The sequence below is a fragment of the Neofelis nebulosa genome, chromosome X, assembly GCF_028018385.1.
Source record: "Neofelis nebulosa isolate mNeoNeb1 chromosome X, mNeoNeb1.pri, whole genome shotgun sequence".
In the NCBI taxonomy this organism is placed as follows: Eukaryota; Metazoa; Chordata; class Mammalia; order Carnivora; family Felidae; genus Neofelis; species Neofelis nebulosa.
Genome location: NC_080800.1, coordinates 91,145,958 through 91,172,568, shown reverse-complemented (window position 1 = coordinate 91,172,568; position 26,611 = coordinate 91,145,958). Strand labels below are relative to the sequence as shown.

Sequence of the window (26,611 nt, the reverse complement as noted above, 5' to 3'; positions counted from 1 at the left end):
GTTCGAGCCTAACATTGGGCCCTCTGCTGTCAGCACAGTCTCCACTCTGGTTCCTTTCCCTCCCCCACCCCTCTTTGCCCCTTCCCCGCTCACGTGCTTTCTCTTTCTCTCTCAATAATAATAAATAATTTTTTTTTAAAATTATGTCATGGTGTGACCTTTTATCCAAGCATACATGATGTATGAGTACGTGTATGTGTGTGTGTGTGTGCGCGCGTGTGCGTGTGTGTGTGTGTGTGTGTGTGTGTGTGTGTGCTTAGAGAGTGTATGAGAGTTTTACCTAGGAAACCAGTAACAAATTCTTTCCGGAGGTTTCCTCTATACAAGGTAAGACGGAGGCGAAGGCACAAGGGTTGGAGGGACGTTGACTTTTCACTGCCTACTCTTGTGAATCTTCAGAGGGTTACACCATGTCCAAGTACAACGTACTTAAAAAAAGTATCCAAACGAATACAAATTACAGTGCATCTTGTATCTCTCACTTTGTTTGATAACACAGTCCGGACAGATCTTTTTAGCATGATTTCCTGTTAACTCCCCGGTCAAACTGGACGTTTGACTGTCCATGAGACTGGTGTTGCTGATTGCCTCTTTTGGTCTTTTTGATACGCAGTCACCAAACAGTGGCTAAGGATTTCTTTTATGCCAGACACCGCTGCAGGCCCTAGCGATACCACAGCCCGAAGCCGGTGTTCATTTGGTTTCCTTCCCCAACCGAACTGCCCATAACCCCACTTGTTAAATCCTATACCTTCTCAAGTCACTATTCCAATGCACCCTTCTCTAAGGATCCTTCCTTATCCCCTCTCCCTGGCTAGAAAGGATTTGTCCCTCCTCTCCATCCACATGTCCCCATAGCTCTTTGTAATTATGTAGCACTCCTCAGTGTATTCTAGAACAGTAGCCGTGGGTGCACCTTTCACCTCTAATAATACCTAACATTTACTGAGCACTTCCCTATATGTCATGTATTGCACTAAGTACTTTAAACGCCTTCCCGGGACGCCTGGGTGGCTCAGTCCATTAAGCGCACGACTTCGGCTCAGGTCATGATCTCGTGGTTCATGAGTTCGAGCCCCGCATCGGGCTCGGTGCTGACAGCTCGGAGCCTGGAGCCTGCTTCCGATTCTGGGTCTCCCTCTCTCTCTCTCTGCCCCTTCCCTGCTCATGCTCTGTCTCTCTGTCTCTCAAAAACAAATAACCATTACAAAAAATTTTACGCGCCTTCCCTTTTTCGCATCTCACGACCTCATGAGGTATGGGTCTTCTGTGTGCTACGAACGACAACACTGATGTTTTCGGAAATTAACTAATTGGCCTACAGACTTCTGAGCTCAGAATCTGGGCTCTTTGTTTTTCTTCAAGGTTTCCCCAAACCATCCCTTCCCTCCTCTGTGGTTTTCCCAGTTTCAAGCGATTTTACGTGGCGAGGCAAGCTCAGATATGAGTGATGTATACATGTATGCTGTAAGATTCAGGCCTGAAGACAGAAAAGATCAGTTAGGGCCAAGGCATCCAGGGAGAGGTCTGTGGGGCAGAAGGCGGTGAAGAAAAACATGTGGATAAAATTGTGGGCGAAAAGTACACACGTTTGGGATGGAGGTGAGGGGGTCCCTGCTCATTCCTTGATCCTACTCTCCTTTTTTCCCCGTCAGATGTTCAGAAAGACGGTGAACACAGAGGTCACCGTGACTCTCAGAACCCGGGTCTTAACTTCTGTGTTCTGTTCTGTGCATCATGTGTAGTCCGCACTCAGGAAAAATTCACTGAATTGGAAAAGTCATGTGTTAAACTGGATCCAAACCGCCTCTGAGTTGTGTCCTCAAAAATGTGTGTCTACTACAGTGAAGAGAGAGCAAACGTGAAACCGAGAGAGAAAGGGGGTCTGCCTCTCAGTGCACTCTCGTTTAGGAAAAGGCCGTAAAAACAAATTCAAATACGTTAATGAGGAACCTGTGAGGACAGTTGCTGGTGTTACTAAATTCAGCCCTGTGTAGGGACACGGCTGCTGCCTCTTCGAGAATTACACAGGCTCGCCAGTGATAGCTGTTGACTGAAACTAAATATTTGATTTTCTTGTCTCGCTCCACCCCCTTTGCTAAACAAGTTCTTTTAATTAACTATCCCACAGAGTGAAGATTCTGAAGTCTTCACCGGATAGATTTCTGACAGACTCATGCTGTTAATGGTAATTTGGAAGGTGCCCGGCCTCTTGTCTTTCCTTCTTTTTCTTTTTCTAAACTTCACATACATCTGCTCAAAACATCCAGATTTGGTGGCCAATGATAGAACACTTTTCACAGAAACCTGGTGAAATAATGTCATTTTTAGCCTTCACAGAAACCTGGTGAAATAATGGCAGAAGCCCATAGTGGAAAAATTCAGTTTTCCAAGTAGATGAGGGTGATTAATGGAGAGGTTCTTCTCAAATCCGGCTCCCAGGGGTAAGCTGCTGTGTTCCCTGGAGCTGACCGAAACTGGAATACTGGGGCTGATTATTCCTAGCACCAAACGATTCCTGACACAAGTTTGAATTTCACTGTTATAACAGGTAAAGCAAAAACAAGTAAAAAAAAAAAACAAACCAGGCTTAATGAAAAAGAAAATAAAAACCCTATATACTGAGAGCAGAGACGCATTTGTCTAACTCAGGCCAATCATTCATGGAAAAAAAAATCCATTGAGAGCAATTTAAGTAAAAGGAAAATTAATTTAAGTAGTTTTCTTTTTTTGGTCTAGTGAGAAATAAATCCATATTTTTTGCTCATTCACTTGAAAAATGAAGAACGGAGAACACAAATCTACTAAAAATGAAAAACCAAAATTAGTCAATTAAATACAAGCTGAAATCACAGCAAATGAATAGATTCTGGTTATTTCTATCGTAAGTTACTTCTATCTTAAAAGCCATTTAGAAACGCATCTTGATTTTATATTACTACCATCTGGGTTTGGAAAATGGGCAGTGGAAGATGAAGCCAACATGAACGAAAAAGGCAGACGTGCAACACACACAAATACCCAAAGAATAAGGAATCAGAACGAGTTATTACAAGAAAAAAGAGATAGAGACACATGGAGACAGAGAGAGGGAGAGACAGAGGACCGAAAGAACAAGATGGACATATATGTACATATGAAAGCACAGAGGACGGAGGAAAAGGAGAGCTAAAAAGAACAAACATTTCCTTGTTTGTTCCACAAATATTTATTGAGGCAAAAACAGATCCAGAGAGATGGGAGAGGCAGACAGGAGAAGCTCTGTACGTCTTTGACCTTGGCCAAGGAAACTCTTGCTGTTGACCAAAATTGTACAAAATTGTTTCCTCTTTTTTTTTTTTTTGAGGGGGGCTACTAAAGTACAAAAACACTGTGATAGACACCCAAGGAGACAAAAGGAGGAATAAAATGACCTCCTACCCTCTAAGGATGTGTTTAAAAGTTTAATTGGGCATATGAGTGAACAATCTACTGGGTTCAACATTCTTTAAAATGATGAACTGGCTGGGAATTTAAAACAGACCTTTCCGCGGTGGCAAGCGGGATTTGACTTTTCAATTTGGATTACAGAGGATTTACAAAGTTAGGCAGAAATACAGAACTTTCCTTTTGCACCTTCAGAGGTCAGCAGCATAAATAACTAGGAGGGGAAATGTCTTTGGAGTATGCAAAGTTCCTTGGCAGCCTCACGTTTGTTCTTGGCGAAATCAGTCTTGCTTCATTACCTGGTATCTGGGAGATATTCGAAACCATCTCCTACTTTTTTCTTTTTTAAATTCAATGCTTTTTTTTTTTTTTTTTGGCTCAGTTGGGTCTTAGTGGGAAAGAGCAAGCAAAACAGAATTATAACATCTTCCACTTCCCACTCCCCAAAAGACAGCTAAAAAAAAAAAACCAACCCTGATTTTTGAATAAATAAACAAATAGCTCCTATTTAAATCTGCAACTAGAACAGAGCTGCCCGTTAGAAATATAATGTGAGCCGTATTTTAAATATGGGGGGAGCTATATTCTAAAAAGTTTCAAAGATAAAATTAATTTTAAGAATACACCGTACTTAACACAAGGCATGTAAAATACCATCTCAACAGGCAACCAAAATGTAATTTATTACTGAGATATTTTGCACCCTTTTTTCATGCTAAGGTTTTGAAATGAACACGTATTTCGTACTTGCAGCATATCTCAGTTTGGACTAGCCACATTTCAAATGCTCCACAGTCACATGCTTACCATACTGAACAGCAAAGATCAGAAATGCTGCTTCTCTGTGGATTGTGTATCCCTTCCTATTGTTAGCTCCACCAAAACCCCAACTGGATTATAATAAAATCTAAAAGGCAACTTTTGGGGCACCTGGGTGTTTAGTCAGTTAAGTGTCCAACTTCGGCTCATGTCACGATGTCACGATTGGTGGGTTCGAGCCCCACATCGGGCTCTGTGCTGACAGCTCAGAGCCTGGAGCCTGCTTCAGATTCTGGGTCTCCCTCCCTCTCTGCCCGCCTCTCTCTCCAGGTAGGAAATAATGGCTATAGAAGCCAGCCCTGCCCTGCACTTCGGTGAGGTGAATAGACTTGTCTTAATGTCTTCTTCCTTGCACCCTATGTAACCCTCTGTTAGGCATTTACAGCTATAGACTGTAAGTTCCTTGAGGGCTCACATCATTACCTAGCTCTGTTTCTCTAGTGCTTAGAAAAGTACCTGGCACATAGTTGGTGCTCAATGAGTAAGTAATAAACAAAGAAATTAAATTAAATTAATATAGTTTCTCATTTGCCTTAGACACATTACAAGTGCTCCACAGCCATACATGCTACCGCTACTGTATAGGACAGCACAAATATAGAACATCTCCATCATCGTAGAAAGTTCTATTCGGACAGCACTGTTCTAGAGTGAGGGGCAGAAATACTATTTGACTGGATAGGTGACGGGCATCGCTAGAGACCACAAAAGTCCTTTTGTTATGAGCAACAGAGAATACCAGTGATATCAAATGACAAAGAAGCAAAAGCACACATAGGTATGCATTTTGGCCTCTAGAAACTTCGAATACAGCCGTGTTATGGTTTCCACTGGAAGAACAACCATGGCCATATATTTTTCCCTGAGTTTCTGTCTCCCTCTTATGGTTTTCTTACCTTGATTCCCATCAGGCACATTCCCCACAAGTGCCCTTCTTACCTCCTAGCCAAAATATCTAACGAACGCTTTCCCTTATTTCCTGAGATAAGTTGGCAATTTCAAAAGAAACTTTAGTACAGAAGCTAGGAGGAAAAAAAAAAGAAATAAAGGATAAAAATCGTGAAAATTCGTCAAGCTTCTGTACAATATATACACATTTTCTGAACGTAAGAGTCCAAGGAAAAGCAGCAAAGTACGTGAAGAAAAGAGACTCCGCTGGCTGCAGGGCAAGCATAATTTTGTGGGCACATTAGCAGTACCCCTTCCTTCTTAGCCAGGAGACCTCTGGAGATGTACCATCTGGGCTCCTGGTGGCGTAGAGTAGTTGATGCATCTAAATATCTTGTCCCATCCCCCATTTAAGGACCTCTCTTAAGAGCACTTCATTTGTCTTTAAACAAAACGTTTCCCTGTTGCAAACATTTGTAGCCTACTCGGGCCCTCATGATCAGTTTCACATTGAGGTCTGAGAAACATGCCGAGTTAGAGTCATTTTATAGAACCGATGACTCCCACCTTCAGCTCTGGTGAATGATTCGGCCCCGTGGGTCCCCTTGTCTAGCTGACGATCAGGATTTCCTGAGGAACTTCCCCAAAGTTCAGATTCTTGGGTCCCACTCCAGACTTCTGAATCAAATCTCTGGAGGTAGGGCCTAGAGATCTTTATTCTTAACAAGTATACTAAGTGAAAATGATGTACTCCATCTCATTTAGGAATGATTAATCTGTTTCCTTCTTACTTGAGCAGTCAACTCTGCCTGCCTCTGGACTACTCAGTAAGGACCTTCCTTACTTCCACTCTGGCCCTTAACAACTGGACAATGAAACAGGATCTTAAGCATAACATCCATACAGATGTAGGTGGGACAGGCAGGAAGGGGGTTTTCACACAAGTTAGAGGTTTCTATGCCTCTACTACTTTTCCAGAGAAATCAGTTTGAATCTTCTAACCATATGGGATTCAAATGTCCCTAAACACTTCATTGTTGGCCCAATATTCCTGCGGATTCCAGCAGGATGTGTTCTTAGGTTAATTAACAGTCAGTCTGTCAGCTAGAAAGCCCAATATTGAGAATGCAGAACAGGAATTTAAGCTAGGCTGCTATTGAATGCGAAGGTATGTTTCTGGTGCTTATCTTTTGATATTTCAAGTAACAATCACTTACCCTTGACCTATTTTTTCAAATCTTGTGTATTTTTTCTTTGGGTCACCAACACTCACAATGCTTCCTGTGTTTGGGGTGGGGGGAGAGAGGAAGAGAGAGAGAAAGATTTAAATTGGTTTATCTCCCTTCATTTCATACTGAAAATTACAATGCCCGAGTCCATGACAAAACATTGGAGTGATATTCCCATGTAATTTCTGTAATTTACATGGGTAATAATACATTTTATTAAAGTAACACACAGTAATACATTAATTAAAGTAGTTGTAATAACCCATGCTGCTTTTATATTCAAAATTGATGATGTTTGGGAAACAAAAAGGACTGGACACAAGTCAACATTTATAAAAAGTTCCCATAAAAGGAGATGGTAGACTAGGAGATAAAAACATCTAAGGACTTGTGTGCACTATTTAATAGAATCACAATCTTCTCTGAACTGGAGTAAAATTGAGAGCTACATCACATCCAGTTCTTCTGGACAAATCTCTATTGAGCAATTATTATGTTCCCGGTACTGTGATAAGGGTGATGGGCTCATAAAGAGCAAAGTCTAATCACAAAGTAATGAGACTCATGGTTTTGGAAAATCTACATTCCCAAACCCAGGGCCCTACTTGCACTCCAGACATTTTGCAACAACTGTATTCGAATATGATTTCACCAGTGCTCCCAAACATACGAAGCAAATACTGACAGCAAGGAAAGGGGGTATCGACAGCAACACGATGCTGGTCAGCGACTATAATTAATAGCTCACTTTCCATAATGGATTGAATAACCAGAGAGAAGATCAACGAGGAAATAGTGAACAACACTATAGATTGACTGGAGCTAATACGGATACAGAACACTTCACCCAACAATGGCAGAGTACACATTCTTCTCAAGTGCACATGGAATATTCTCCAGGAGAGATTGTATGTTAGGCAACAAGTCTTACTACATTTTAAAAGATTGAAATCATACAAAATGCCTTTTTTAATCATAATGGATGCAAATAAAAGTTCAGTGAACTGAAAGATGACTAGAGAATCCCAAGATATTTAAATAAGACTTGTGTGAAGGGAGATACCTCAAGAGAAATGTAAAAATAGTTTGAACCAAATTAAAATTAAATACAACCTACCAAATTATGTGGGATGCAGCAAAAACAGTGTAAAACATTTTTTTAAAACAGGAAAAAAATTAAGTGTGCCATTCAATGGTTTTCAGTAAATTTTTTGAGTTGTGCAAATTTATTAAATTTCACCAGGATCTAATTTTAGAACATTCTGGTCATCCCCAAAATGGAACCTTGTACCTGTTAGCACTCTTCATCCCCCTGCCCTGGTTTCCCAACCCATCCCCAGGCAACCACCAATCTACCTTGTGTTTCTACGGATTGTTCCAAACACTGTAGAGGAAGGTTATAAACCACCCAGGAAAAAAAAAAAACCATTAATTTATCATGTTTTGACTCTGGGAGAAAATATTGGTTTTGTTATTTCAAAATATCAAATTTAGTACTCAGAGGATGAATATTTGCCACCACTCGGAATAAATCCGAAGGAAGTACCACTGATTCTTCAAATGGTGTTCAGATGGGTGCAGAAAAATTCCGGGCCATAGCAGCACCGTGGGAATATGGGTTCAGCTTCTCAAGCAGACTACCTTGAAGGGAATAATTTATTTGCATGCCTCTGGCTCTCCCTTTGTTTTTTTTTTTTTCTTTTAAGCAAACATATCATTATTGTTACCTTTGAATTATATCTTACTAATATGGCCCCTGTTCCAAAGAAGTGTAGAGTCAGTAAGATAAGATTTACACCATGAACTAATCAAGAGAAGATCTATAGACTCTACCTCCTAATTGTTACTCTTATTCATTCCTTCCTCTTCACGCCCATGGCCACTGCCATTGTTCAGGCCCTTAACATCTCTTGCCCAAACAATTGCACTAGTCATTACCTACTTCGAAATGCTACCTTCTCTAATTATCTTCCGCAATGCTTTTGGAACAGGGTGACCACATAATTCACTAACTAAGTTTGTCCTGGATAAACTGAGATGTATGGTCACCCTACTTCAGAATGATTTCACGCTTACTTATAATTCCTCAAAAGTTTCTCCTTGCTACATAATCAAATTCAAATCTCAGTCTGGCACAGAGGGCTCTTTACCGTCTAACACCGTCTAACTCTTATCTAACCAGACTGACCACATAGAATTCTACTTTCCATCCCTCCTACTTTACACCCTAGTAATGGTATCACTATCCAAGGCTTAGGTCTCTGCAGATGCTCCCCCTTTCCCTTTCCTAGCGAACCCATGAATTCCTATTTATTATTTAAACATTATTTCAAAGCCATCCTATTTTGTGAATTCTCCTCTGATCCTTCTAATGAGACTTCCATGTTCCTTCTTGAGGGCAGGAACCTTGTCTTTTCATCCCTGTAACTTCAGTGCCTAGATCAATGGCCACCACTGAACAGATAGTTGTTGACTAAATTAATGAGAACAAGAAAGTGTGCGTTCAAGTGCTAAACTGTGTGCTACAAACAACACCCCATGTAAATTCAGACCTACCAGTAGATGGTATACCTTGAAAAAAAAAAGTTTCAGCCATGGACTGCTCATCAAGCTGTTAGGTTTATTGGTGGTGGTGGTGGTGGTGGTGGTGGTGGAGGTTTGTTTTTTATAATAGAGCTCCATGTTTCAGTGACGTTAAATAAGACATAGACAGTGTGTGAGCTGTTCTAATTCTTTTTCTCTTGCATTTCTCATCTCAGTCCATGGTACTACCATCTGTCTACTCAGTAGCCTGAGTCAGAAACCCGGAAGTCATCTCTGACTCATCCCTCACCTCCACTCCCCCAATGCAGTTGTCCACTGAGTCTTGAGACTATGTCTGTTTACCTTCTAGATACCTTTTCAGTGGCACACCTGGGTGGCTCAGTAGGTTAAGCGTCCAGCTCTTGGTTTTGGCTCAGATCATGATCTCACATTTCGTGAGATCGAGCCCAGTGCCGGGCTCCTTGCTAATGGTGTGGAGCCTGCTTGGGATCCTCTATATAACTCCTTCCCCGTCCCTCCCCTGCTCTCAATCTCTCTCTCTCTCTCTCAAAAAAAGATACCTATGCAATGTGGACCCTCCTCATCGCTACTGTTCTGGTTGGGCAGGCTATTGCAACAGTCTCCTAAATGTACTCCCAACCGTCAGCCTCTTCACACTCCAGTCCAGGCTCCACACCTCTCTCTGGCAGGAGGCTCTAAGTGCAAAACCGATCATGTGATTCCCTGGTTCACGGGTCCTAGACACTCCCCTGACACCTCCAGGGTAAAGCTCAAACTCCTTGGTATGCGGTACAAGGCTCTTCCTATCTGATTCTTGCTTCGTTTTCCCATCTCCTCTTCCCCACTTCCCCACTAGAACCTCATGTTTTGACCATGCCAAATTGCAACTCATGCTCCTGCTTTCCAGTTGAGCTTCCTCTCTTAAGACTGCAATCCTACCGCCCACCTACTAATTCTATATTCAAGTGACATTGAATAAGTTAGCATTCCCAGGCATGTGCCTTCATACCTTCTACACATGCTATCCTCCTGCCTGGAATGTTCTTAAATTTCAAGTTCCAATTTTCATGCTTCAATTCAGCTTTGATGGCGCCTCTTCTAGGAAGCCTTCCCTGACTTGTTTTGAATAACATTAATAATTCCGCTTCTCTCTAGTACTGTACCTTCTCTCTCTCTTTCGGTCTCTCTTTTTGCACTTAGTCCGTTTCTCTATACCTAATACACCATGTATCCATCTCTATGTATCTGATGTCCCCTTATAGACTGTATCTTAAGAACAAGAGTCATCGCTCATTCATTTCTCTATCCTCAATACCTCCTTATATAATGTTGTGTGAGAAATACACTAGTTGCTCAATAGATGTCTGTTGAAGTAAACTCAAATAAAGTTGGCAATTTCCTTTTGAAATTGCCCTATATTTTAAGACAGGGGCTGGAGAAGGTATTTTACTTGATTTATTGCTATAGAATGCCACCAATTTAACAGTTTCTGCATTGCCACTTCACATTTCAAATTGTTTTACAGATCTCTACATCATTGAGAACTAATTATCCTTATTCAAGTCAGCAATTAATGGATAAGGGCCTGGACGTTTGCTTTTTTTTTTCTTTTGAATGAAATGATAATTTCAAAATCACTTGAAACCATCATTTTATTTAGGAGTTTATAGTCTTCTAAGAAAGTTATACTATTAAGTTGCTGAGCAAACTCTTTTCCATAGACTGAACAAAAAGCAAATAAGCTTCAGCCCAAGCCGCTTTCTGAATTATGACCAATTTCAATTGGCAGGGTTTGGTTAATGAGGTTTTATGGTAGTAAATTACTCAACCTTTATTTCCTTGGTATGCAGAGTAAAAAAAAAAAAAACAACAAAACTGGAAATAAATCCTTTCATGAGGATTTACCAAAAGACAACCATTTTGATGAGCTCCTGCTTCTGAACTGCTATTCAGATAAAATGGCTTCTCCACACCCATTACCATTCACAGGAGAGCGCGTGCTGCCATCTACTGATGTCAGGCAAGTACACAGGAGGTCTTGTTTACCATTCCGAGTCACAACACAAGCTTTTCAAGTGACCCCTTTCATCAGAGCCACTGTAATTTGCTTTTTTATACATTACACTAAGGAAAGGGGAAAAAGCCCACTGTGACACAATAGGGGGGGAAAAGTGACAAAAATCAGCTACTCTCAATCAAAAAGGAGAAAAAAAAAAAAAAAACACCCCGAGAGCAAGACCAGAACAATTTCCTGCCAGGGCAAATTCTTAAATAAGACACAAACTGTTCATTGTAAAGTATAAAGATTTCAGAAATCACTAAATAGTAGTATTTGAAAATCGGGTCCGTGATGTGGTTTCAGTGGCAGGAAAGCCGATCAATGGATTTTCCTACATATTAAGCTAAGTTGAACTCCAACCATGAAAAGATTATTAGCCCCTTACAGACCGAAGGTTTTGATTCCTGAGAAAAAAGCAAAAGAATTCTCGAAATTACTATTAGTCCTTTCTGAGGGGATAGAAAAGTCTTGGGCGGGCGGTGCGGGAGAAGGGGAGGGACAAGAAGCGGAGGTGACTTATGGGGCCCAAGACAAATTTCCTGCGTTGCACATTTTCGCTGACAGCGCCTTTTGGAAATTCTAACATGTAGGGGTTTCTTTAGTTTCCAACAGATTCAGACAGACCACAACGAACAAGCCAGACCCAGGCTATCTGTCTGTGTAAAACTGAAAGATGATCTGTTTGTTTCAGCTATTAATGATCCCATGGTCTGGCCCCCACAATCAGCATCTGCGCCGAAGAGGAATAGCTGGGCGGCTCTGTGGTCTGTGCTGCCCACCTCACAGTCACTGGATCCCTGAGCCTGCTCTCCCTACTTCCCCGTGCTTATGGCGGGGTCCGCTCTGGGATGGGCTGTGGGCTATTCCTCCAGCGCTCTGTCTGCCTTCCTCCTCTCCTTGGCTTCTCAGCACAGGGTCCTTTACTCCTTCCCGAAGCTCCAACAGGGGCCTGATCCCAAGGTCCCCCAGTGACTGCTGCATAGGGACCATACGTCTTGGATTATTTCTGGTTTCAAACATTCCGTCCTGCTGGAAGACCTCACGCTCCAATTTTTTGTGTCACAAAATCCGGTTGCTCTCATTTTGCAAAAACAACATCAGAGTTATACACTACTCTTTCTTGTGCTTGGCGTCTTACATACTTTACCTTGTTTAGTCCTCACAAAATCCCTGTCACATTCGTACTATTATTACTGCCATTTTTCTTTTTAGAAATCGAAGATTTTTTTTTTTCATTTTAGAGAGTGAGAGAGAGCATGTGAGTGGCGGAGAGGGGTCGAGGGGGGAGAGAGAATCTTAAGCAGGGTCCACGCTCAGTGTGGAGACTGATGCGGGGCTTGATCGATCCCATGATCCTGGATCATGATCTGAGCCAAAATCAAGAGTTGGATGCCCAACCACCTGAGCCACCCAGGCACCCTGACCTCCATTTTTCAAACGAAGAAACTAAAATTCAGAGGAGTTGAGTGATTTGCCTGAAGCCACACAGCGAGTGTGGGCCTAGAACTTAGACTTCCTTATGATTCATTCCAAAGCCTGTCCTATTGTCTTATCAAGGCTTTATACTCATGTAATAAAATAGTAATTGCCATTTATTGAGCTCCTACTGTGTACCAGGTACTGTTGCTGAGGTTTTTACATGCATTATTCTCATTTAATTATTATAACGCTATTTTTTATTACAACCCCTATTTTTGGCGGGGGGGGGTGTGAGGTGAGGAATAAGAGGTCAAGGAAAGTTAAATAACTTGCCCAAAATAACACAAGCAATGGGCTGGTCATTTCTGGCTCCAATATTTTCCTCTTAGTCATAGTTGAGCTACATAAAATTCATTCGATAGACACAGTCCTGAAATGTAGTTATGGTTTTTGACAGATAAGAAACTGAGGCTCGGAGGGGTTCAATAAATCGTCTAAAGTCATACAGCAAGCACATGGCAGAGAGGGGGTACACAGAGGGCAATGGTGCAACAGAAGCAAGAAAGACCCCACTTTGCAGACTTTGCAGAATAGCTCAGCCTGGACCCAGTCCGTGAAAAGTACCCTTCCCCCCCCCCCGCCGCCATTTTTCTACAGGTTCTCCCTGCCAACATCTGGAAGCACAAGGTAGGACTGGCAGTCATCGGTGGTCCAATGGCTCAAGAGAAAATGAGTCTCTCGAGGCCCGAGCATTCTCCAACAGAGGAGAAAACACTTAATTCTTAATCAAATGTAGTCTTCCCCTCTTCGTCACGTTGCTCAGTGCAGGGCAGAATAAACGACCAATGGAAAAGACCAGGGGCACCTGGGTGGTTCGGTCAGTTAAGCGCCTGACTTCAACTCAGGTCATGATTTCGTGGTTGGTGGGTTTGAGCCCCGCATCGGGTTCTGTGCTGACGGCTTGGAGCCTGGAGCCTGCTTCAGATTCTGTGTCTCCCTCTATCTCTGTCCCTCCCTGCTCGCACTCTGTCTCTCTGTCTCTCTCTCAAAAATAAATAAACATTACAAAATTAAAAAAAAAAAAAAAAAGGAAGGCCCGAGCTCAAGGGCCATTGCAGTGTGCAAATACTGCAGGATTTTGGCCCAAGAGAAGAATGCTTGTTTCTCTGTCACTGAATGTAAAAAAACCAAAAATGCATTTTAATTATAATAAATCAATTAAGATTTGAAACAAATGCCGGTAACAGTCATTTTTACTAAAGCGATGCTGTTAGATTTTAAAAGTCTGATCAAATCTCATAGGTCATGTCTCTGTGTACAAAATGGGGGGGGGGGGGAGTTGAGGTTAACAGTCTGAATAACTGAACTGAAATTACCCAGGCAATTCTTTCTTTTTCCTTCCCTTTTACATATACAGACAGTAGGGATACACAGAAGCAAAGTGGGTAACAGAACGAGTTGTAACCTTTGAAGGTAAACAGATTTGAGTTCAAACTCTGGCTCTGCCACTCATTAGTTTGGTGACTTGGTCGCTTTAGCCTCTTTTTGAGGCTGACTCTCACTGATCTGTAAAATAAGGATGCTGAAATCTACCACAAGGGCTTATTAAGAAAAGTAAACGTTCTGATGTATGTAAAGTGGCCAGCACAGAGATTGCTCCATAAATGGGAGGTATTACTATTGTTAGTATGGCAAATAGTAGGTATTAGCACTACAGGCATATTTAATCACGTATAGTAAAGTCAGTTGGCTGAAGTCGAGTGATTCCAGTTCCAAATGCTCAGTGCCAGCTGCAACCCAAAACTTTGCCTTTCCAAACACCTCTAGCTCAGAATGTCTCAACCTCAACACTGCAGACCTTCTGGGCTGAATAATTCTTTGTTGCAGAGGGGCAAGGAGGGGGGCTTGTCCTTTGCATTGTAGAGATTTTGGAAGCCTCCTTCGCCTCTATCTACTAGATAGAGCACTTCTTGTGTTGTGACTATAAACAGGTCTCCACATGTTGCCAAGTATTTCCTGGAAAGGCAAAACGGCCCCACAGCCCTCTCTGCAGAGTCTCCCTGTGGCCTATAGCTGGCACTGCTCTCTTTCTTTTCTGAGGCTTTTTAGATGGAAATTTGCATGAACAAGAAGGCTTCCTACGCTCTAATTGTATCACATTATCGAATCTTATCATCCAAATCAAATTGTAAGTTTCTCAATAGCAGGAAATTGCTTTTCTATGCTTTCCTCCAAAAATTCTTGCATGGAACAGACAAGTAGGAACTCAGTAAAGGTACACTTTTTGCTCATTTTTTCATTCATTCACTCAAAAAGTATTTGTTAAGTCCCTTTATGTTCTAAGCACTTTATTAGGAGCTGGACATACAGGAAAGGGAGACACAGTCTCTTCCCTTGAGGAGCTCACAGCCTAAGTGAAAGATTGGAGGAGTACGGTGTGACTTGTTGCCATAAAGGCAGCAAAGAAGAGGGGCCTTAACTCAGACTGGGAGAAGCACAGAAGGCTTTCCTGAGGAGGCAACTTTTGAGTTGGGTTTTGAAGGATGAGTAGGAGTTAGTGACACTGGGGGCACCAATTGCCTACAAGTAGAAATTTGTTAGATGTTTTTGTAGTATGAGCTTAACGAATGTGCTTCACAGACCTGTGACTCTTCTCAGCAGACAATGTATTTTTCTTAGACCTCCTTGACCCAGAAAGCTCACCGAAAGAGGACTGTTTTGTCAAACTGGAGTCAGTGTATATGCACAAGTAGGTACACAAAAATGACACTGTGGGTGGGAGGGTTGCTAGCATTTGCTGGCCCTGCCCCCTTCTCCACATAGAAATACGCCTAAATTAAGGGAAAATGCTGTATTATTGTGGCTGCTGGTTTGATTGACTGTGTTGGGCTTTGAGGTTGACTTACTTATCATGACAGATCAGTTGGGAGACCTTGGGCGATGATCAAAAGATGTCACCAGATTATTTTATTCTTTTTGGGAGTGTCATCTTAAAATAAAGCTTACTGTTTGATTCATTATGTCAAGTTATCACCTTAATTGATCTTTTCAAGTGAAAATATTTAGCTTCTGTCAGATTTGGAGTGTGGGGGAAGGAGTGATCTGGAATACACAGCAAGTGCCAAACTTTACATCTTTTGACTTCAGGGAGCCTGGAGTTTATGCAAACAGGCCCAAACTTTTAAAGGATCAGTTTTTCAGTTTAAACGTTTTTTGAGAAGCCATCCCATGAAGAAAGTAATGATGGCAAAAAGAAAAACTCACTTAGCTTCTCTAGGATCTCCTCATCTGTCATCTTGGATTTTTTCCTTTGCCGATCTGTGTTTCTATACAAAGTACTGGAATTGGCATTCTCTGCAGAAGGTGGTGCGACCTCTTTATTTGGTGCTGCTGGTGAAGCAATGGATTCAAGCACAGAACGAGTGTAGATCTTAAAGACAAGAAAAAAAGTTCTACGATGAAAACAGTAGGTCAAGGAAAGAATATGAAGTCAAGATGCTAACATTTCTGTGAGGTTTTCTTTTTTGGATTAAGATGAAATCTTAAAGCAGATTTTGGTTCATAGCAAAGTCGAGTGGAAGGTACAGATTTCCAATCTACCCCCCCCCAAAACGTCACAGCCTCCCTTATCACCAACACCACCCCCTCCATCAGAATGGGACATTTGTTACAACTGATGAACTTACACTGACATGTCATAATCACCCAAAGTCAATAGTTTATATCTGGTTCACTCTTAGTGTATATATTCTATAGGTCTGGACAAATGTATAATGACATGTATCCATCATTATGGTGATGGAGTTTTGTCACTAGCTAAAAATCCTCTGTGCTCTGCCTATTCACCCCTCCTCCCCACCCCAACCCCTACCTCCAGTAAGTTTTTAAAGACAAGTGATCGATTATTAAAAAAAGAACTTTAAGTCGTTTCAAATACACTGCCCTTGGGAGCTCACAGGACCCAGTCCTTTGAGGTCCTCACATATCCTGAGCTAATTCTGGTCTCAGTGTCTCTGCTTAGGCAATTCTTCCTACTTAATTTACATGGATTTCCTTCTCTAATTTAACATCTGCAGCAATTTTATAACTTAGCACTTCTTTGTACATTGTTCAGTATCATTCTCTAGTTGTCACGTACTATCCTGTATGCTCAAATAGCAACTTCAGCCAAGGTTGTATCTTGTATTCTAGTTCTGGGAACACAGTGGATCCTCAATAGGTATTAGTTGATTAACTAGATTCTGACTTCACGATTGCTCCAAAGGGCATCTTCTGAATCATTTAGAAAACAGTCATTTGTGGCTTACTGATTTCGTATGCTCTGGTCTTGGTGCAATAACCGGCGGGGGCTCATTGTCGTCTTCTTCTTCTTCCTCTTCTTCGTCTTCTTCTTCGGACACAGGAGGAGCCAAAGGAGGCTCTGACGCTGTTTTTGTACTCTTGTGACAAAAACAAAGTTTAAAGACCAGGTATTAACGCCTCGTTGTTTTCCTTCAGAAATGAGCAAAGGGAAATGAGCTATGAAGAAACCGCACCTTTTACAACTGAACAGAAGAACCATCTACAGTTTGGTGATCAGTTCTGCCCACATTTGAAGGTGAATTCAAGTCACGGTTTGAAACATCATGACAAAAAAAATTTTTTTAACATCATGAAATTTTCAAGATCTTGTTATTTTCCACTGGGCTCAGAAACAGTGGGCTAGTCATTTAATATGTGAAAGTTCAATGCTCTTGAAATCAATGAATATATTTTTTAAATGCTATAAAGCCTTCAATTTGTACCGGGCAGCTTGTCAACCTATTGATTGATATTTTGTCGACCAGAAACAGGCTATGTTGTGCCTGAGGATCAGAGCATGCGTATGGATATGGTATTAATACAGCTCTGCAAATACTCACTAAGTACAAGCAAGACCAAAAATGTTGCTCCCCTGTTCATCCTCCTGGAAAGAAGCACTCAGAGAGTAACAGACATGGAGAGCTAAGGGATACTCATCAACAGAAATAATTATTCAGTCTTAACCAACAGGTAAATGGTGATTTGCAATGTTAAAAATGGCAATAACACCACCAAAAATAACAACACCTCCTGTAGTATCTAGGATCGGTTCTTGATCATTCATGTTAATGCCGGGTAAAACGTTCCAAAGCAGAATTTTGAAAGAACTGTAGCCATGGTTCTCAAAGTGTTGTCCCCAGGCCAGCCTCATCAGCGTCATCAAGGGACTTGTTAGAAATGCAAACCCTTGGGCTCTATCCACACCAATGAATCATAGATCTGGGAGTGGGGTCTAACAACGTGTTATAACAACCCTTTCAGGTGATTCTGGTTGAGGCTCAAGTTTAAAAATCACTGAACTATGATATAGGTCTGTGCTGTCCAAGATGGCAGCCACCAGCTCTCCACGGCTAATGAAGAGTCACAGTGTGGCTAGTCTGAATTGAGATGGGTTGTAAGTATAAAGTATACACCAGATGTTGAATATGTAACATGAAAAAATTGTAAAATATTTCCTTGATGAAAAATATTTCCCTTTATGTTGGTTATAGGTCGACATAGTAATATCTTGAATACATTGAGTTAAATAAAATAGTATTAAAATTAATTTCACCTATTTCTTTTTACTTTTTTTCCAAGTGGCCACTAGAAAATTTAAAGTTACACATATGGCTTTCATAACATTCACTTCTGTTGGAAAGTACTATTACAGATGTCTTTTTATGTTTTGTTTTGTGTGTGTATTTGTTTTTTGTTTATGCCTTTGGGTATGCTGGCTCAAGCTAATCCTAAAAAGAATTTTCATTTCTTGAGGACAAAGCTCCTGAGGTAGATACAGGGAGCCTACTAATGGACTATTACCTCAAAGGACCTCAGCCTACGATGAAAATTCAACATGGATTTTCTACAATCATGTATAAACCGATGGTAAAGTTATAAGGTGTAATCATATATTGGATTGGAGACAGCAAGATTTATCTACTGTGAAAAGGAAGACAACTTAGAATTTATAAGCACTTGAAAGAATATTTGCTTGCCCTGATATGTGGTTTATAGACTGAAATTGATAATGCTTACTTGATATTGGTTTTCTTATTTTTTTTTAAAGTTTTATGTTTATTTTTGAGAGAAAGAGAGAGAGTAAGAGAGAGAAAGAGAGGTATTGGAGGACGGGCACATTCAGAGGGAGACGGAGAATCCGAAGCAGGCTCCGTGCTGTCAGCGCAAAGCCTGATGTGGGGCTCGAACTCACGAACCTGTGAGATTATGACCTGAGCCCAAGTCAGACGCTCAACCAACTGAGCCACCCAGGTGCCCCTGGTTTTCTTATTTATACACCGGTATTTGTTCTTATTCCAGGCAAAATAGCGAGGCTATTACATTGTATTGTGGCTGCATTGAAAGCAACATGTGTTAATGACATTAGGTTTTCAGATTAAAAAAAATCAGTTTCTTCTTATGAAAGACTAACTCTTCAGGGCACTTCAGTGGTCACGGGAAGAAACTGGCTTTAGGTTACTGGTGTCTGCTTTGCTATCACTTTGTTTCAGAAAGTTCTGCTCTATCTTACGCCGGCTGGGATCAAGAATGCACCTAATTACCGTTCGTTGGTAGAAGGAGCAGAACCTGCCTATCAACTGACTACTTTTTATATGGCAAACAAAGTTATTTTATCTGCCGGGCAATATGAACCATGCCTAGGGATAGTAACCTTTATGAGGGCCTAGGGAAATATGAGAAGTCAGAAATAAATCATTGGCTCCAAAATGCTACAAAAACCTCTAAAATCTAAAGTCATTAATGTCTCATTACGTGTCTATGAAGTGTAACTACATGTCAACTTAGTTACTTAAATTTAGTATATATTTTACAGGAATTGCATTACATTAAAAAACAAATTGTAGGTTAGAGTGTCTTATTTAGCAATAGTTCTTCAGTATTTATGATGATTTCCAATAAATTACGCCTAACCATAACTCTAATGATACCTGCAATCAACTAATGGTCAAAAGCACTATTTTAAAAAATCACTTGAAAAAGTGTATGGCAAAAAAATTAAATGGGATATGGGAGCCCTTTAATATATTTGATACGATGCATCATGCGGCCTCCATAAGAGAGTGTATATACAACCTGTGAGCACCTAAAAATAATCCCTGTGGCAAATATAATGGGCCTAGGTCTGGGCTTCTCAGACTGGTACAAAGACCAAGCAGTCCTACTAACCAAGATGTAGGCTTGCACATCTCAACCATCGCTATTTCAGTAAACAAGACGCACCTGCAAAATATCAGTTTGTCAACATTCATTACCATCCTCACTATTCCCGTTTAATATGGGGGACACTCTCCATCTCCAAGGATGGACTAAGGGACTATTTGGAAAACCTAAAGTCTTTCATCTTCTTGAAAGTTTGTAAGGGAGGAGGAAGACCCGTATTTCTGTTTATCTGGTACCAAACACTAGGCTGTCATATTGGCTGGTTGGTTGGTTGAGAAGAATGTGCGTCCTTCAGGGGACATTGTCTTTTGCATGATGGATGGGCCAGGGAACATTAGCTACCCAGAACACACCTAGAACACCAGGCATTGGTACGGAGAACTGAAATCAACATAATTTCCTGCCCCTGTGCTAAATAATACCAGGACCAGGCACTGGTCCCTTGTCCAGCCTGTGTAATTAACACTGGGGCGGGGCAGTGTTATTTTTCTTTTCCTGTGGTAAACCAGCATCGAGACAGCATATTTTCCTGTTCTTAACGTTAAACAATACTGAGAGCAAGCAAAAACATCTTCAAGAAATGGTTGTTCTTGAAAGATAAGACTGAAGTATTTTACTCAGTCATAATAACACCTTGCTCACCAAGACTCTCTTCAAGACTCTCGCTTCACCAATCTAAAGCTATTTAACCATAAACACCGCACAATCCTAACCTTATAAGACCTGCTTTAAAATCATATAGCCATGCTCTAAAACCCTACAAATGTTCTCCCCTGACAGCCCCTGTCTAAGACACTGCTAAAGCTCTACAAAGGGAGGACTCTTACTTGCGGCTAAAGTTTAATAAACAGCTTCGCTTGATTAACAGGTTTCTCAGGTGGTCTTTTTTGGGAGTCACAGGTATAATGTCGCTATGCTCTTCCTTCTAGGCTGAAAATTACTATGACTGTCTAAACTTGAAAAAAATATATAGATACTCCGGTTTCTCTTCAGATGATGACCAGAGGTGAGGAGGGTAAAGGGACGGGTGAAATAGGCCATGGGGATTCAGGAGTGCACTTGCTGTGATGAGCATCAGGTATTGTACGGGAGTGTTGAATCACTCTATTGCATGCCTGAAACTAACAGTAATTACACTGGTTACTAACTGGAATTTAAATAAAAACTTAAAAATAAGTTTTAAAGAAGCCAAAAAAATATAGATGAACAGCAAGTAAAGAATATTTTTGTCTTATTAAAATTTTGTGGGGCACCTGGGTGGCTTAGTTGGTTAAGCATCTGACGCTTGAGCTCAGCTCAGGTCACGATCTCAGGTTCATGGGTTCGAGCCCCATGTTGGGCTCCGTGCTGACAGCACAGAGCCTGCTTGGGATTCTGTCTCCGTCTCTCTCCCCCTCCCCCCCTCAAATAGATAAGCTTAAAAAATTTTTTGTGATACACTTCTTTTGCCACACAGTGCAGCAGGGGAGGTAAGTCTTTACCTGAGCTGGGTCCTGGAGTCTTTTAGAATTCTGAAGTGTTTGGCCAATCTCTCCAAATGATTACAGGTAGATATGTGCTTTTCCATATAATATCAAGGGTTCATAGATCTTCTGAAGCCCATCCATATGGCCTATAAGTTATAAACCCTGCTCTGAAGAATACACTAGCTAGAGAAGCTACCTTAGGAAACTCTTCTTTCTTTGAGCTTAATTGTTAAAGGTCAAAGGAATTAGAAGTAAGGACCTTAGAGCCTTTAGATAATGCAAAATGTGGTCTTTGGTCACTTTTCCTGCTTGTTTAAGAGGGAGATTTGAGGGTTCCATTCACGATCGACTTGTGAACTCCCCGGGCAATTCTGATACACACTGAAGTGAAAGAACCACTAATCTAGGTGAACAAAATAAACCAGGACTTCAAATCAAAAGCTCAATCTGTGCCAACTACACACCCAGCTTCTCTGGACACAAATCGTGACCTATTCATATTACTGTTGTTACCTTCCGCTCAGAACACCGGTACGGGATTCTAAATGCATTACTTCACTCTCAATAGTACAATAAACATATAACATTTTAAAGTAGCCTTAAATTGAAGAGTAGGTCCCTGAATAATATTTAGTGTTTAATATACTAATATCAAAGAAGCTACCACAAGTGAGCAGTAAAGCAGATGTCACAGGACCATGGGAGATATTGCTGAATTCAATATTAATTATATAGTCATTAGTTAAAAATATTTAGTGACTACAGCACTGCTTCGATTTTAATTCCCACCCAGGCTAGTAAAGGAGGCCAAAACTGGTGATCAATTTAGGCTGCGTTTATAAGGGGATAGTCCAACCCCATTAAGTCAGATCCTATAGGATAGCTAGGTCTACTTGGGAGGGTTCCTAATGCAAAGAAAAACAAACAAACAAAAAAAACATAAGCAGTGTCGAGTGCAATCTCCTCCTAGAACCATAAGGAGAGCACAGGGTCCTCTCTACTCCCCATTCCTAAGTAGCTGAGTCCCACTGAAGGGATCCAATCTGAACTCAAGGGTCTAATCCAGTTCATTCAATCAATAGAAACACAACCTTAGTTAAGTAGTTTAATCAAATGTCTCCACCTGGAAGTCCTTCTGGCCCTTCAAACTCAGAACTATCCAACAGGAAACTCAGCATCTTCTCACAAAACTTGCAACTCCCGAACAAGGGTGTCCTTGTCTTTTTGGCCATCCTCATATCATTTTAAGCCTGCTATGAATCTTTGACCTTAACCTATTTTCCAACATCCAGTCAATAACCTAAACATGTCCGGAATTTGAACTTCCTCTCCATTCCTACTGCTACTATCTCAGGCCCTTATTACCACCTAAGGCCTGGATGCTTGTGCTGCTCCCCCAAGTGGTCTCCCTTCCTCCAGCCTCATCTTCTGCCTTTAATTCATTTTGGACATTTGCTGTCAAATAACTCTTAATTGCCTAATTCTCCTGGTCCAAAAAACTCCAAGGGCTTTCCAATGTCTACTAGAAAATGTCAGATTTCTTAGACTAGTATGTAAAGGTCACTATTATCTGGCTCCAACTTAACATTCAAAGCTTAATTCCTATGATTCCCTTTCTTATATCTCAGTCTTCATTCAAACCCACACCTTTTTGTTCCCGTGCCCTCCCGACTACTGTGCCCTTTCCCATGTTTTTTCTTTTGCTTAGAATGCCCCACGCTATCTTCACAGATCCAAATCCCACCTGACCTTCAAGATCTAGCTCAAATGCCACCTTTTATATGAAGCATTTTCCAACTCAGTGTTCAACTAATATGTACCAAGTACCTATTTTGTACCAAGATCTAGCTCAAATGCCACCTTTTATATGAAGCATTTTCCAACTCAGTGTTCAACTAATATGTACCAAGTACCTATTTTGTACCAGGCACTGAGCTTAAGCTCTTAGAGACTAGGGCCTGCTCCCTTTCTCCTCCCCAGCGAAGAGCAAACTCTTTTCTCTGAGTTCTCATAGCAAATGGACATATTTGATGGTATGTAATATGGTTTTAGGAGGTCGGTAACGTTATTATACCCAGTCAAAGCTGAGGAAAGATGGGCTCAGCAAAGCTAAGCCGCTTTCCCAAAGTTGCGCAGCTTGTAAGTGGAGGAGTAAGACTAAAAACACCTAGGCTCAGAGCCTTCATTCTTTTTCTTTCACTGTGGTAAAATACGCATAACATAAAAGTTACCATCGTAGCCATTGTTCAAATGTACAGTTCAGTAGCATTAAGTATATTCACACTGTCGTGCAACCGATCTCCAGAACCCTTTCCATCTTGCAAAAATTTAACCCTTTCTATGGAATACTCTATACCTCATATAAGGAGAAACATACAGGATTTGTCTTTTCATGACTGGATTATTTCAATTGGCACAATGTCCTCAAGGTTCATCCACGTGGTAGCACGTGTCACAATGTCCTTCCTTTTTAAGGCTGAATAATATACCATGGCGTGGATATACCACATTTATTTATCCATCATCTGCTGATGGACACGAGAGTGGCTTCTACCTTTTATATATTGTGAATAATGCTGCTGTGAACATGGGTGTATAAAAATCCATTTGAAAACTTGCTTTCAATTCTTTCGGGCGTAAGTCCAGAAATGGGATTGCTGGATCCTATGGTAATTCTGTACTTTTTAATATTTTATTTATTCTTGAGAGAGAGAGAGAAGGAGGGAGGGAGGGAGGGAGGGGCAGAGAGAGGGAGACACAGATTCTGAAGCAGGGTCCAGGCTCTGAGCTGTCAGCACAGAGCCCGACGCAGGGGTAGAACTCACGAACCACAAGATCATGATCTGAGCCGAAGTTGGACACTTAACCGACTGAGCCACCCGGGAACCCCTGGTAATTCTATTTTTAATTTTTGAGGAGCTGCCATGCTATTACATGGCCTTTACTCTTCACCACTAATGACCTCCTGCTGTCATACGTGTTGCTCAGGGTGATATCAAGGAGGCCAGCATCTATCTGTCCTCTATAAAAGGTTCATTACCCATGACTCTTCGAACCAACAGGAAACTGGACCACTGCTAATTATTTCACTCCTAAGGAAGCAAACAAAGCAGGAAATAATTTCTATCAAATATCAAAATAAAATCACACAAAGGGAAGCTTTGTCTAAGATAATGTTCTGTCTAATGGGTATGGGTACGGTTGCAGATACCATATCACTTCCAAGAACTCTGAACTAGGTTACTTATGTTCTAGTCACTTCTCTGATAAAACTGTCTATGTGACTTTGGGCACAGTCACCTTCGCCACTGCACCTCAGTTTGTTGGAACAGGTGACACTAAAAGGTATAGGGGTATGACCTGAGATGAGTTACTTCACCTCTCTGAACTTCATCTGTAAAACGGAGACAATGGTACAATTTACCTAATTTGGTTGCAAGAAAGGGTAAGTGAATGTCAAATGGTGTGATCCCAGGGGTGCCTGGGTGGCTCAGCCGGTTAAGTGTCCAACTCTTGATCTCGACTCAGGTCACGATCTCACGGTTCATGCGTTCATGCTTCATTCGGGGCTCTGCGCTGACAGTGCAGAGCCTGCTTGGGATCTCTCTCTCTCCCTATCTCTCTGCCCCTCCCCTGCTCACGCTCTTTCTCACTCTCAAAATAAATGAAGAAAAAATGTTATTATCCCAGCGCCTGGCACATTGTTAAGTGTTCAGTAAAGAGAAGTCCCTATCATTATGATTACTTGCAAGATTCCATATGTAAGAGAAACATATTTAACTACCTACAGGTTAAACATCTATGTTCACAGTAGCTTTATTTAGAATAGCCAAAAACTGTAAACAGGCCAGAGATCCTCCAAAGGGTAGACTGTTAAACAGCGGTACACCCATACCATGGAATACTGCTTAGCAATAACAAGGAACAAACTACTGATAACACACAACTTGGATGAATCCTAAGAGCATTATGCTGAGTGAAGAAAGCCAATCCCGAAAGGTCATACGCTGTATTATTTCATTTACACGAAATGTCCACAAAAATAAATCTGTAATACCAGATTAGTGACTGCCTGGGGCTACAGTGGGGGTGGGATGGGGAATAACAGTAAGCAGGCCTAAGGGATCTTAAGAGGTGATGAAAGTATTTTAAAACTGGACTGTGGTGAGGGTAGCGCTCGTATGTAAATTTACCTGGAGTCGTCAAACTGTATACTTAAAAATGGGTTATATATTTTATGTTCTGTACATTTTATATACAAATCCTATATTTTATATTTATATATATAATTATATATTTTATACATTGAAATGATACCTTTTACTTTATATATCGAAATGATACCTCTAAAAAACTGTTTTTTTAATTTTTTTTTAACGTTTATCTATTTTTTTTTTTTTAATTTTTTTTTTTCAACGTTTTTTATTTATTTTTGGGACAGAGAGAGACAGAGCATGAACGGGGGAGGGGCAGAGAGAGAGGGAGGCACAGAAGCGGAAACAGGCTCCAGGCTCTGAGCCATCAGCCCAGAGCCTGACGCGGGGCTCGAACTCACGGACCGCGAGATCGTGACCTGGCTGAAGTCGGACGCTTAACCGACTGCGCCACCCAGGCGCCCCTAACGTTTATCTATTTTTGAGACAGAGAGAGACAGAGCATGAACGGGGGAGGGTCAGAGAGAGGGAGACACAGAATCCGAAACAGGCTCCAGGCTCCGAGCTGTCAGCACAGAGCCCGACGCGCGGCTCGAACCCACGGACCGCGAGATCATGACCTGAGCCGAAGTCGGCCGCTTAACCGACTGAGCCACCCAGGCACCCCTAAAAAACTGTTTTTTAAAATATTCTATGTCTAAGCTGAATCTGTGCAACAGTAGTCTGTTGGAGTGCCAGAAACACTGAGGACTCTAAACCATTTTCAATTTTTCACTTACCGAAGGATGGGCTGCTATGTATCCGTGTGCACTTTTATCTGAAAAGTAAAGATAAAGATGTCACCTTTATTTCATAAAGACTGCCTCATTTAGAGACCACAGTTAATAAAAAAAAATAATAATAACCTATGCAGGTTTAACCTTTGACCAGAAGGAGATTCTCCAATTCGGTATTAAATACATGCTATGACAATGACATGATTTTTCTTTTCTGTTTTTAAAGTTTATCTATTTATTTTGATGGGACGCCTGGGTGGCTCAGTCAGTTAAGCATCTGACTTCTGTTCAGGTCATGATCTGACGGCCCTGAGTTTGGGCCCCACATCAGGTTCTCTGCTGTCAGCGTAGTACCTGCTTCACATCCTCTCCCTCTCTTTCTCTGCCCTTCCCCTGCTAACTCACCCTCTCTCTCTCTAAAATCAATCAATCAATCAATCAATCAAATTTATTTGAGAGGGAGAGAGAGAGCAAGGGAGGGGCAGAGAGAGAGGGAGAGAGAGGATCCCAAGTAGGCTCCACGCTGTCAGCACAGAGCCTGACGTGGGGCTCGATCCCACAAACTGTGAGATCATGACCTGAGCTGAAACCAAGAGTCAGACGCTTAAGT

At 41.3% G+C, this 26,611-nt stretch overlaps 1 protein-coding gene across 20 annotated transcripts in view; it reads right to left on the bottom strand.

The window, feature by feature from the left end:
* Positions 1-26,611, bottom strand: part of PAK3 (p21 (RAC1) activated kinase 3) — a 255,827-nt gene that overhangs the window by 42,086 nt on the left and 187,130 nt on the right. For all 20 annotated transcript variants that reach the window (XM_058714311.1, XM_058714316.1, XM_058714317.1 and 17 more), the window contains 4 exons: positions 26,005-26,042; positions 16,692-16,823; positions 15,649-15,814; positions 6,351-6,414 (listed from right to left, as the gene is read on the bottom strand). In XM_058714311.1, coding sequence (XP_058570294.1) covers positions 6,351-6,414; positions 15,649-15,814; positions 16,692-16,823; positions 26,005-26,042 — 400 coding nt within the window. The remainder of the gene's footprint in view (positions 1-6,350; positions 6,415-15,648; positions 15,815-16,691; positions 16,824-26,004; positions 26,043-26,611) is intronic.